Raw genomic sequence first — 12,190 nt, forward strand, 5'->3', positions numbered from 1 at the left:
ACTCCTAGGATTCGTGTAACATCTGGCAGCTTTGAGATTAGACTGAAAGATGAAAATAAAATTGTACAGCGAAGACCTTATAAGCTAGGAATTTTAGAGCGTGAGAGTGTTAGACATATGGTAAATAAAATGCTTGAGGCAGGAATCGTTCGAGAAAGCAGGAGTCCGTTTTCTAGTCCAATTATCTTAGTTAAGAAAAAGGATGGATCAGATAGATTGTGTGTGGATTTTCGGGAGTTAAACGCCAATACAGTAGCAGATCGTTATCCGCTACCGTTGATTCAAGATCAATTAGATCGACTGTGCGGTGCGTACTATTTCTCGTCATTAGATATGACGGCAGGCTTTCATCAGATACCTGTAAAAGAAAATTCAATAGAAAAGCTTGCTTTTATTACACCGGACGGACAGTTTGAATATTTAACAATGCCATTCGGGCTAATGAATGCACCTGCCGTATATCAAAGAGCAATCAATAACGCTTTGGGTGAATTGAGATATTCTTTTGCGATTGTTTATTTGGATGATGTTCTTATACCCGGTAGAACTGCACAGGAAGCTTTGGATAGGTTGGCAGTCGTGATGGCAAAACTTGCGGAGAAAGGATTTTCATTCAATTTAAAAAAATGTAAATTTTTGAAAACAAAAATTGATTATCTGGGGTACACTGTGTCACATGGAGAGTTGAGGCCCAACCTTCGAAAAATCGAAGCCCTGGTGCAATCACCTATTCCTAAGACACGGACCCAGGTAAGGCAATTGTTAGGGTTAGCATCCTATTTTCGTAGATTTATACCGAGATTTTCACAAGTGGCTGCTCCTTTATACAAACTTACTGCAGGTAGTTCCAAAACGATTACATGGACAGACGAACACACTGACGCCAGGGCCAAGCTTGTCAGTTATTTAACATCAGAACCGTTACTGAGAATTTTCGACCCTAATCTTCCAATCGAACTACATACCGATGCTAGTGCTCTCGGGTATGGTGCCGTATTGTTACAATGTGTTGAAAAAGAAAAACATCCCGTCGCTTATTATAGCAAACGTACCATAGACGCTGAAACTCGTTACCATTCTTACGAACTTGAGACTCTTGCAGTTGTTAACGCAATAAAACATTTTAGACAATATTTAGTAGGACGTAAATTTTTAGTTGTGACTGACTGTAATTCGCTTAAAGCCGCAAGCCTTAAAAAAGATCTTACTCCACGAGTTTATCGCTGGTGGGCATATTTGCAGTCATTTGAATTCGAAATAGAATATCGCGCGGGTGAACGAATGAAGCATGCGGACTTTTTGTCAAGAAATCCAGTTACAAAAAAATGTGTACTCAAAATAGTTAAGAAAGATTTGAATAAAATAATTGAAAAGTCCCGCTGAAATTTTGTTTGGCACAAAAATAAATTCAATAGATATAGGACGTGTAAAGCATAGGTGTGTAAAGACTGACAATGTAAATTTAACACAGCTCAGGTCAGAGGCTACAAGTAGCATTACAGCAAAAGCCATAAAAGATAAAGAACGGTTTGATAAAAAGAATAAACCAGTTAAACCATTTAAAATTGGGGATTTTGTTATGGTTAGAAACAACGATAGAATTAAGACAAAGTTAGATGCAAAATATCGCGGTCCTTTGGAAGTTGTCATGGAGCTTCCGAATAATAGGTATTTAGTTAAAAAAATAGGCTCTTCTGGATTTAGAGGTCGTAATAGCGTTAAGGTGTCTCACGATAAACTGATCGCAGCTCCTGGATATGGCGCGAGTCAGGACAGCTGTGTCGCAGTAAGTGAAGAAGGTAAGAACAAAGTTCCGAAGTGACTTGTTTGTTTTAAACAGAAAAAAAAAAATGTTGTAGTGCACAAAGTCATGAGTGCAAACATGTTTTGCTGAGATGAACCATGAACCCTTGTGGGTTAACACAATCGGTTGTTGAAAACAAATGTAGCGATAATTTGCAGAAACATGATTCTGGTAGAGCCGGATTTGGAAGTAGAAATCCGAAGAGAGCAGGGGACTCTGTTAATTGGTTTAGCCGGATTTACTTGAAGAAATCCGAAGAGAGCATGAGACTCTGTTGGCTATCGCTGTTTCATTTCGAGAGTGCGACTTTGGCTTTCAAGGCTCGCTGGACTTGATCACCCAGAATCCTTGAACCCAAAGCCTTGATGTAACTTGAGAATGATTCGGCAAGTCACAATAGTTAGAACATGTACGGATGCGTAAGGCATGCCTGCAGAGCTATTGTGAATGAAGACAATAGTTAGAACATGTACGGATGCGTAAGGCATGCCTGCAGAGCTATTGTGAATGAAAACAATAGTTAGAACATGCACGGATGCGTAAGGCATGCCTGCAGAGCTATTGTGGATGAAGACAATAGTTAGAACATGTACGGATGCGTGACGCATGCCTGCAGAGCTATTGTGGATGAAGGCAATAGTTAGAACGTGTACGGATGCATAAGGCATGCCTGCAGAGCTATTGGTGCCTTGGATAAGGAATTTGAGAGAAGTCATGAAACAAATAAAGCAAAGCACATGGTTGCACACATGATGTAGAGATAACAAGGGATTTGACTGAGCAAGGATGCCAGGCTTGTATGATCAGGAAAGCCGAACGAGATTTAATGAAGGTTTCTTCGATGTTTTTTTTGTTTCAGAAATAAATTAGAAGAATGAAAAAAACTGGCACTCGAGACGCGTGCTAGTCAGTATGGCCGTGTCGCATCACGATATTGTGTCTTTGTTATATTTTGATCACCGGTTGTATGACGTTGTTGGAACTTGTTTTGGTTGAATTTGTTTTGTTCTTGTTTAACTTGGTTACTTCTTTAGAATAATTTAAAAACGATTTGAATAAAGTTGTGTTGTTCCGTGCCTCTACGGTTTACAATTAAATAAATTGTGTTATAATCTTTATTCAACTCTGTATATCTGACATATATATATATATATATATATATATACGTAATCCACATTGAAATAACAGATGATTATGACACAGGAATCAGGCAGATAAACTTTGTTTTACGTCGTCACTTTTTTCCGTAATGGTCGAATCGCGAGACGTTCTAATTGATGTGGGTTTATCCCAAAGCGATAAACGCAAAACAATCTGCCGAGTAACAAACGAGCAAACACGAACTTGACTGGTTCTCAAACAGTTATCTTGGTTGCTCAATTTAAATTTGCCACGCAGTATCAGTGATTTTTTTTTTCGGGAGTGCGCAGCTATAAAACTCGTTTGGAAATAAGAAGAAGCTCAGAGTTCGACGGGCTTTGTTACGAGTCAGAGCGCAATACCACGACATATTTCAGAGTCATTGTCATCTTTAGATCGGTAAAGAAATCATGAAGTTCGTTTGGTCAGGATTTTGCATTTTTCTCACAGCATTGACAATCGCCCATGGTGAAAAAATCCTGTCTAAGCGCAACGCGGATTACGACGCCCATGAGGAAATTGGTGAGTTCAACAATTTCAATGTTAATAAAAATGTGACAACGGCGATTTGTAAATCGGATTAGACTTTCTTATTTGATAAAGATCGGTTTCGTTTGAGTTCACCGCATCACAATTATTATCGAAATTTTGAATTCTTCCAAGATTCCTGACATTATGGGATCATTTAGCTGTCTTTTGAATACCGCAGTGAAAGTGAAAGTGTGAAAAGTTGTAAGCGATTATCGTACAATATCATTTCAAGTGTTTTGAGGCCGTTACAGGAAGCAGGGCAGATTCGAGATCTGAGGAATACGGTTTCGATTTTTCTCTCTCCAGATTGTCAAACGGCGAATTTCGGAACAGCGCAAACCATCAGAAACAGCATGTGTCGAAGCCGCGATACCCTCGTTGATCTGAAACCCACGACAGGGTATCGGTTCATGCCATCAAAGGTTTCCGTTAAACGATGCGACGGCAACTGTCGGACTGGATCATCCTGTGAGCCGATAGAAACAAGGATGACTGAAGTTTACGTTGAATTAAAACCTTTGCTCGGCAGCAGGAGGATGAAGCAGTGCGCTGTCGTGAGGGTCGAAGAACACGTCAGTTGCAGGTGAGAATTAGTCATTTTCGAACGTTGATGTGTGTCAAGTGTTCGCTTTCGATGTGTTCGGAGTTGTAGGAAATTAAAAAATCTAAGAAACGCAGAGAATTCCGGAATTCGAATCAATATTTCGGAATGTTTATACGCATGTTGTTTCATATAATTGCTCGATACTTGCAAAAAATCTCCTCCGCGTTGCGCAACTCGTGCAGCAGAGGAACACTTTTCATCATATTTTTGGCGAGGAAACGATCTTTTAATACGTCTAATTGGATTGTTTTTTCAACATAATGGATTATAAATTAACGAAAATAGAAAACTTTGAAGCAAAAATTATGTTTAACATGCGCGGAAGGCCGTCTATGTACTTGAAACATTCCTTTGCACTGTTAACCACCATGAAACTCGTTACAATTTGCCGATAACGCGATTTATATTATGATGGATTACTGGCGTTCGATTATGAAAACAGTTTTCTCTCCCTCGCGGAGAAAACCCCCAACTTGGGTGTAAATTCGCATCCTCAACTGTTTTCTCATGGGTATTTAGGCATTTATTTAGCATTGTCTACGAGTTGAGTGTGCGAATTTACACGTAAGTTGAGTTTTTTTTCCTATAGGGATCAGTGCGCAAAATCCCACCATTTCATAAATGTCGTACGGATGCGGACTTCTTTTTCCTGTCTGCCGAGATTGCGACGTTATCTACAAACTGCGTTTTCCGTTCGGTAATTCTTGGTCCGTGTCAAGTTCTGAATGTCGAATGTATTTTGTAGCAAAAATTACAACCGTTGCTGACGCGGCGCGGCGGCTGATTACTGTTTTATTATGGAAAATACCAATTTGCAGGTGTAATTCTGAAACAACGGAGAGCGGCTTCGTTTCTTCAACTCAACCTAACTAGAGCAAAGAGGAGTGCGAGTGAGTACCTGTCATCATTCAAAATTTGAAAGCCGAAATACTTGTGTTAATGTTGCCCTTCGGTTTGTACCTACTGGAATGCTTTTAATTCGGAGCACTTCTCATTAATAACGCAATCAGTGTCTCTAATTTGTATTATACATTAACGAAAATTTATTCAATTGCAGATGTGTTTGATGGCGTAATCCCATACGAGTTTCCTAAATCCACGACTTGGTTTCACCGCATCTCGGCAAGACATATTTTTCTTATTAATCAATTTCTTTTCGGTTTTTAAATAGATATAACTTTTGGCTGTATGGCAATTTATGTTCTACAACTGCCTGGTACCATTTTCTTATCCTCGAGAAACAACTTATTGTTTGTGAAACTTTCAACATAAATAAATAAATTGAACAGAATAACGACGGTAGTAATACGGCGACCTTATAAGTAATTGTGAAATTGAAGATCGTTTTTCACACGACTTCTTCTCAGAGTCGACCTATACCTACGAAGGAGTCCATTTTCTTTAGTGGAAATAATTTTGCGTTAAAAATTTTCAATGTTGATCAATTTTCAATTATTTTCAATTCTTGAGAAACTAGGAAAACTTTTACTAGTTGTTTTGATCGTTATTCAGGATTGATCCCAGGACGGAGACATTTTTTTCATCTGATATTTTGGGTAGTTTGTGAGACTTTGAGTTCCCGAAAATGAATGATTCACGATATGTGAGAATTTGAAAATCCACACTTATTTAGTTAGACATAAAAGATGTACATCCTTTCTGGCTGTGATTTGTATTTCGTCCGATTCAACAACATCTTGAGTCTCATGTTGGAATAAAGTTACAATTTTATGAAATGTAATCAGTAGACGGATGTATTGACCACGTCCCAGAAGGATGAAGAAGAAACACACTGCTTGGAAACAAGCTGATGAAAATAAACTTGGCGATTATCAAACTGTTTTCTTGGTAACCACGTTTGCGTTTCTTGAGTAGGTGGTGGTATAAGCGGTCTCATAGGCTTTTCCCGAGAGAGATAGGTAATTAGGAAACGGTCCGTTGCAAATGTAAGGAAGCATTTCCATCTTCTGATCACTCAGCATGAATCATGAACTTGATCGGTTCCTTTGGTCTTTGCATTTTTCTTGCGGCGTTGACAATCGCCCAAAGTGGAATAATCCAGTCTATGCACGACGAGCATACAGAGATTGGTGAATTCCACAATTTCGATCCAGATAAAAACGGAAAAACCACGAGTGTACACTGTTCTTACACAAATCGGTATACACAAAATTATTCTACCCAAACTCATTGTAGGTACACAAATTGATTTGGAGTAAAAGTATTCTATACAAATCCTTCCTATTCAGAGCGAATTTATAGTACAAAAAAAAAAAGAAAAACTATTTAAATGGGTAATCGTATGGAGTAGGTCCATTTCTGAAAAAATTTTACAACAGCCAGGTGAAGCAGCTCCACATATTGTAATGGCATAGATATCTATAACTTATATAATTTGGAAGTTGTAATTGAAGATTTTTATTTTCGCAAATACTGAAAAGATATCAGTTTTTTACCCGTTCGAAATACTTTTTTCACAGGGCAGTTGCGTGTAGGATGATTTAGTGCTATAGCTAATTTTTGTGACGATTGATTTTGGGTTAAAGTGACAGTTACGTGAATCTTGTGTAGCATCGATGGGTGCTCGAAAGAAGTGCACCGCAAATCGAGTGACATTTCCTTTTTTTTTTAACAAATCCTATTTCGTTCGCGACATCAAGTATACAGTATTATTATTATTTGGTATCGGAGTTGGTCATTCTTCCAAGATTGCTGAACGTCTTCCGAATGTCTTACGAAAGCCGCAGTGTGCGCGAGAACTTGCCAGCCCAGCGATAATTACGAGAACAATCTCACTTGAAATATCTGATAGACTCTGTTTGATGAAGTAACCTATAATAGGGACAGAGGGGCAGGTTTGTTTTTTCTCTCTCTAGTACTCTCTAGACCGCTTTTTTCGTCTCTTGTTTTGGGAACTTTGAAAAATTTCAAATCGACAAAAACGCACGCCTGATGATATATGAAAATTTCTAAAACCACACTGATTTATACGTGAAAAACGCGCATAGTCTTACGCTGCGATTTAAGTTTCGTCCGATTCAACAACATTTTGATTTTTACTTTGGAATAAAGTTTCAATTTTATAAAATGCAATCAGTAGACGGATGCGTTGACCACATCACAGAAGGATAAAAAAGAAACACACTGTTTATAAAGAAGCGGATGAGAATAAACTTCGCAATTTTCTAACTTTCCTCTAGACGACCGCATTTGTGTTTCTCATACAGATAGTGGTGGAAGCGGTTTCAAGGGTTATCCTTGAGTCCATCGGTAGTTATAAAACGGTCCGTTATAAATGGAAGGAAACACAGAACTCGACGAGCTTTCTTACGAGTCAAATCGCTGTTCTGTGAAGTATTCATTGTCATTTCCATCTACGGATCAGTCAGCACGAATCATGAACTTGGTTGGCTCCTTTGGTTTTTGCATTTTTGTTTCGGTGTTGACAATCGCCCAATGTGAAGTAATCGAGTCTAAGTATGGGAATCATACGGAGATTGGTGAGTTCCACAGTTTCAATCCCGATAAAAATAGAAAAATAACGAACATGCGCTGTTCCTACATAAATCGGTTCTGCACGAAGTTATTCTACGCAAATTGATCGTACACAATATGATTTGGAACAAAATAATTTTACACAAATCCGTCCCGGACGAAACGATCCTAGACGATATTATCACGGACAAGATTACGTTTTCACGTTATTATTTCACACAAAATCCTGCTATTCAAAGCAAATCTATGAAACAAAAACTGAAAAAATGAAAAATCCAACCGGTAATCTGTACACGGAGTCCTCTTCTGAAATAATCTTACACCAGGTGGGTGAAGCAGCTCCATGGATTGTATAAGCATGGAGATCTATAACCTACACAACTTGGAGTTGTTTCAGAGTAATTTTTTCTTCCGAAAATAGTTGATACCCGTGAATTGTTCACCCGTTGAAAATATTTTTTCGCAAAGTCGCTTTGAGATTTGGCTGATTTAAATTTACAGAATAATTTTTTGTGGGAAACTCACCTTAACGTAAATTTTGTACAGCATCGATGGCCACTCGAAAAGAGTGAGCCGCGAATCGAATGACATTTTCTTTTTCTTCCGTGACTTCAAGTTTAGAGTATCAGTATTGCAGGAAGGATAAGAAATCTTTGGTGTGAGGGTCAGTCCAAAAATAATATCATGTCTCAATTCCGACGATTCGTTGGGAGCATGGCCAGCCAGTGTCAATATTATCAGGTGTCGGAGTCAGTAATTCTTCCAAGATTTCTAAACCTCATCCGAATGTCTTATGGAATACGCAGAGCGCGCAAGAACTTGCCAGCGATAATTACGAGAGAAATCTCACTTCAAATATTTGAAAGACTCTGTTTAATGAATAAACCTATAATAGGTTTCAATTTTTCTCTCCCCAGATTGTCCAACGGCGAACCCCGAAATAACGCAAAACTTCAGAAACGTCATGTGTAAAGTCTACGATCGCATCGTTGATCTGAAACCCATACCAGGGTATTGGTTGCAGCCACCGGTAGCTTCCGTTAAACGATGCGACGGCAACTGTAAGCCTGGCTTATCCTGTGAGCCGATAGAAACAAAGATAACTGAAGTTTACGTTAATTTAAAACCTTGGTACAGCCGCAGCGGGACGAAGCAGTGCGCTGTTGTCAAGGTCGAAGAACACGGCAGTTGCAAGTGAGAATTGATCATTTTCGAACGTTAATGTTTGTCAAGTGTTCGCTTTCGAGGTGTACGGAGTTATAGGGAATTTCAGGAATCTGAGAAACGCAGAAAAGTCTTGGCACCGTCTAAAAACTCCGGAATTCGAATCGATATTTTGGAATGTTAATACGCACGTTGTTTCGTATAATTGCTCAAGATTTACAAAAAATTCCTTCCCCGTTGTACGACTCGTGCAGCAGCGAAACACTTCTCATCATATTTTCCGAGAAAACCTCCCAACTTGCATGGCAGTTCGCACCCTCAACTTTTTTCTCATGGGCATTCAGCAGTGTTTTTGAGCTGAGGGTACGAACTCACACCCAAGTTGTGTTTTTTTCCGTAAGGGCTCAGAACGCGAAATCCCACCGAGCCATTGATGTCGTAGGGACGATGCAGATTTATTTTTCCTATTGATCGGTTTCAAGTTCTCAACGCTGAGTGTATTTTGTAGCAAAAATTACAACTGTTGCTGACGCGGCAGCTGATTACTGTTTTATTATGGAAAACACAAATTTGCAGGTGTATGTGTGAAAAAACGAAGGGGGACTGCAACGAGCGACAAATGTTCGATAAGAAGAGTTGCAAATGTAAGTGCAAGGCAGAAACAGAGAACAAAATGAAATGCGAAGAACAAAAAGAAATGCGGTGGGATGAAGACGACTGTTCCTGCAAGTGCATAATGATGCGAATGCAATGTTCAACTAACCGGAATTGGAGCGAAGCTGCCTGCAAGTCAGTATTATGATCCTTAATTTACGTACTGAGAATTTTCACGGAGACATCAGATTTGCTACATTGACAATTTCTATCACCCATGCCGCACATTCACGGACATTCGTTCTATTTCAGGTGTAAATAATTACATAATCGCATACGAGTCTCCCTGCGTATCGACGGTCTGGCTTCACGTCTCCGCAAGAGGCAATTTATTTGCTTGATTAATTTCTTCTTGGTTTGGTGGTCAAAATAATTCTAAGTAGTGCTGTCGTTTATTTTTGACAATTGGAAGATATCGTTTTATTATGCTCGAGGAAAACCTTGTATGCAAAACTTTTGTTCAAACGAATAAATATCATGTCATTTTGAGAAATAAGCATCTTCGCACATAACTATACAATTCCCTGAAGAACATTCTGAGTTTGACGGAATATAATTTGAATTTTATAAAAGGCAGTCAGCAGTTGGTCGCATCAACCTCAACCAACGGGGATAAAGAAGAGACCTTCGACTTGGAAACAAGCGGTTTGAGCAGTAAATTGTGCATCAAAGACGCAAAGTAGGTCTTTTTACGATGCGCGGGCCGAAGACGAATACCGCAAATACACGAGGCGAAGAAAGCTTTGCATCCACGGTGCACGCGACACGTTGTGTGAAAAAAGCGTGGTTTCCAGATTTCAATTTCACAAGAGAAGTACAATAAAAAAAAAACCACTTTCTCGTTCTCAGACGTAAACGCGCGCTTCTCCCTACTCCGATGTTCTTTCGATGTGCTGTCGCAGAAATAATCACGCGTGATTCATACTAACGCTACGTGGATAAACTCAGCGATTAATTATTAAACTGTTCCCTTAGGGAAACCATGCGTATATTTACATCTCGCGGCTCACACGGTGTCGATAATTTCTCCACAAGACATCCGTGGTTGCAACACTGTTCGTCGCAAATGGAACGCCTTAGATCTCGATTGGGGAATATCTTTTCCTTTGTGCGTTTTATGCGAATACTCTACGAAACTACTAACGGGTGAGATAACGTTTCTCGGAAACATAGATTTTCAGTAAAACTACCCATCGAATGGGTCTAATTGAGTTTTATTCTGAATGCAAAGAATTATAAATGAACGAAAGTAAAAAATAGTCAAGCATGAATAACGTTCCAAACAAGTCAAAGCTCGCCTATGTATTCCTAGCTGAAACATTTGTCTGCGCATTTATTTACACTGATATTTACTGTTCTGAAATACCGTTATTCAATTTTGAAAACATTTCTTTACTCAAAAGTTAAGATCCCGTCAATGACCGTGTTTTGTACACATTATACTCATTTTCACCTCCTATGCATTATCTTCCTATAAATGTACCAAATCTATCTAGGAAAATATGTAACCACTGCCCCGTCGAAGTATAACGGCGCGGTAAAAACGAAAAAACTGAATCTCACATTAATTCTTTGCATACCCGATGCTTCACTTTTTAAGTTCAAATAAAGTTGCGACAACGTTTTCAACTTGTACCTCGCATTGGGCCCGATCAATAAATACATAGCCTGGCATTTTCCATTAACCTGCACGAGTACTCCTTAACGGTCATCACTGGAATAAAAGTAGTAGTAGTGCAATTACGTATTACCATCTCGAATTTCAAAGCTAATCATCAATCAGTGCCGCTTTCGAATGAATATATCAATTCATTGGAATAATTATGGCGGTAACGCGACAACAGCAATAGTAATTATGGGATAAAAATAAGTTTTTCCTTCATATTCTCTTTTACAGGGTATTGCACATGTGGAGCATTCCATGTCGAATTCGGCAATTTGGCTCTTGTCATTTTTCAGGTGAATTGTTGAAAACTTTTCAAAATATAGCAGCTACTCTGAAACTTCAGATTAATTTCTTTGAAACTTTTCATACGGAATCACTTTCAAGTTCGAAACATCGAAACCTTTGCAAAGTTCTACCTTTTTTGACAATGCTCGAGAAACTGTCACAAATTCGAATATTCGTTCGGATCGTTACTTGAAATTGGTTCCAACTCAAAAAAGTTTTGCGTCCAATTGTTTTCAGCGCTATGGAAAGTTTTCGATCGGGGAAAATCCAGGTTCGATGTTATTCAATGACATCAAAAACCACAATGATGTCAACTGGAGAAATAAACACAGTCGCACGCTACAATCGTAGTCTCGTCCAAATTCATCATCCTGTATTAGGAGTAGGAATATAATCTGAATTTTGCTAACGACAATTAATCGGTAGAAGTTGATTGCGTCGACCACAACCTACAGGAATAAGTACGAAACATTCTACTTCAAAAGAAGCGGATAAAAATGAACCGTTTTCTTGGCGACCACATTGGTATTTTCCACGTTAGGACATGGATAGTTGTGAAACCGTCCGTTGCAAATAAAAGGAAGCTAGCTCGACGAGTTTTTTGACGAGTCAAAGCGCAATACCGCGACATATTTCAGAGTCATCGTCATCTTCAGATCGGTGAAGAAAACATGATCCTCGTTCCGTCATGACTTTGCATTTTTCACTCGCGGCATTGACAATCGCTCATGGCGAAAAAATCCAGTCCAAGCGCAACGCCGATTACAACGCCCATGAGGAAATTGGTGAGTTCGACGATTTCGATGTCAACGAAAATGTGACAACAACGATTTGTTAATCGGATCAG

The 12,190-nt window shown here is 39.0% G+C and overlaps 2 protein-coding genes across 8 annotated transcripts in view; one reads left to right on the forward strand and one right to left on the reverse strand.

The window, feature by feature from the left end:
* The window catches only part of LOC124302148 (uncharacterized), an 88,233-nt gene that overhangs the window by 23,085 nt on the left and 52,958 nt on the right, over positions 1 to 12,190 (reverse strand). The gene's annotated exons all lie outside the window — the stretch shown is intronic.
* LOC124302149 (balbiani ring protein 3-like) lies at positions 3,279 to 9,885 on the forward strand. The gene is made up of 4 exons (XM_046757980.1): positions 3,279 to 3,466; positions 3,782 to 4,058; positions 9,315 to 9,527; positions 9,645 to 9,885. Exons 1-4 carry the CDS (start codon positions 3,355 to 3,357, stop codon positions 9,652 to 9,654), a joined length of 612 nt encoding a protein of 203 aa, XP_046613936.1. The 5' UTR covers positions 3,279 to 3,354; the 3' UTR covers positions 9,655 to 9,885.

The sequence above is a fragment of the Neodiprion virginianus genome, chromosome 4 (genome assembly GCF_021901495.1).
Source record: "Neodiprion virginianus isolate iyNeoVirg1 chromosome 4, iyNeoVirg1.1, whole genome shotgun sequence".
Lineage (NCBI taxonomy): Eukaryota > Metazoa > Arthropoda > Insecta > Hymenoptera > Diprionidae > Neodiprion > Neodiprion virginianus.

Coding starts and splice junctions, on each gene's coding strand:
- LOC124302149 (XM_046757980.1), top strand. CDS start 3,355: ATGAAGTTCGTTTGGTCAGGATTTTGCATTTTTCTCACAGCATTGACA. Junction 3,467..3,781: donor CGACGCCCATGAGGAAATTG/GTGAGTTCAACA, acceptor TTCTCTCTCCAG/ATTGTCAAACGGCGAATTTC. Junction 4,059..9,314: donor GAAGAACACGTCAGTTGCAG/GTGAGAATTAGT, acceptor ACAAATTTGCAG/GTGTATGTGTGAAAAAACGA.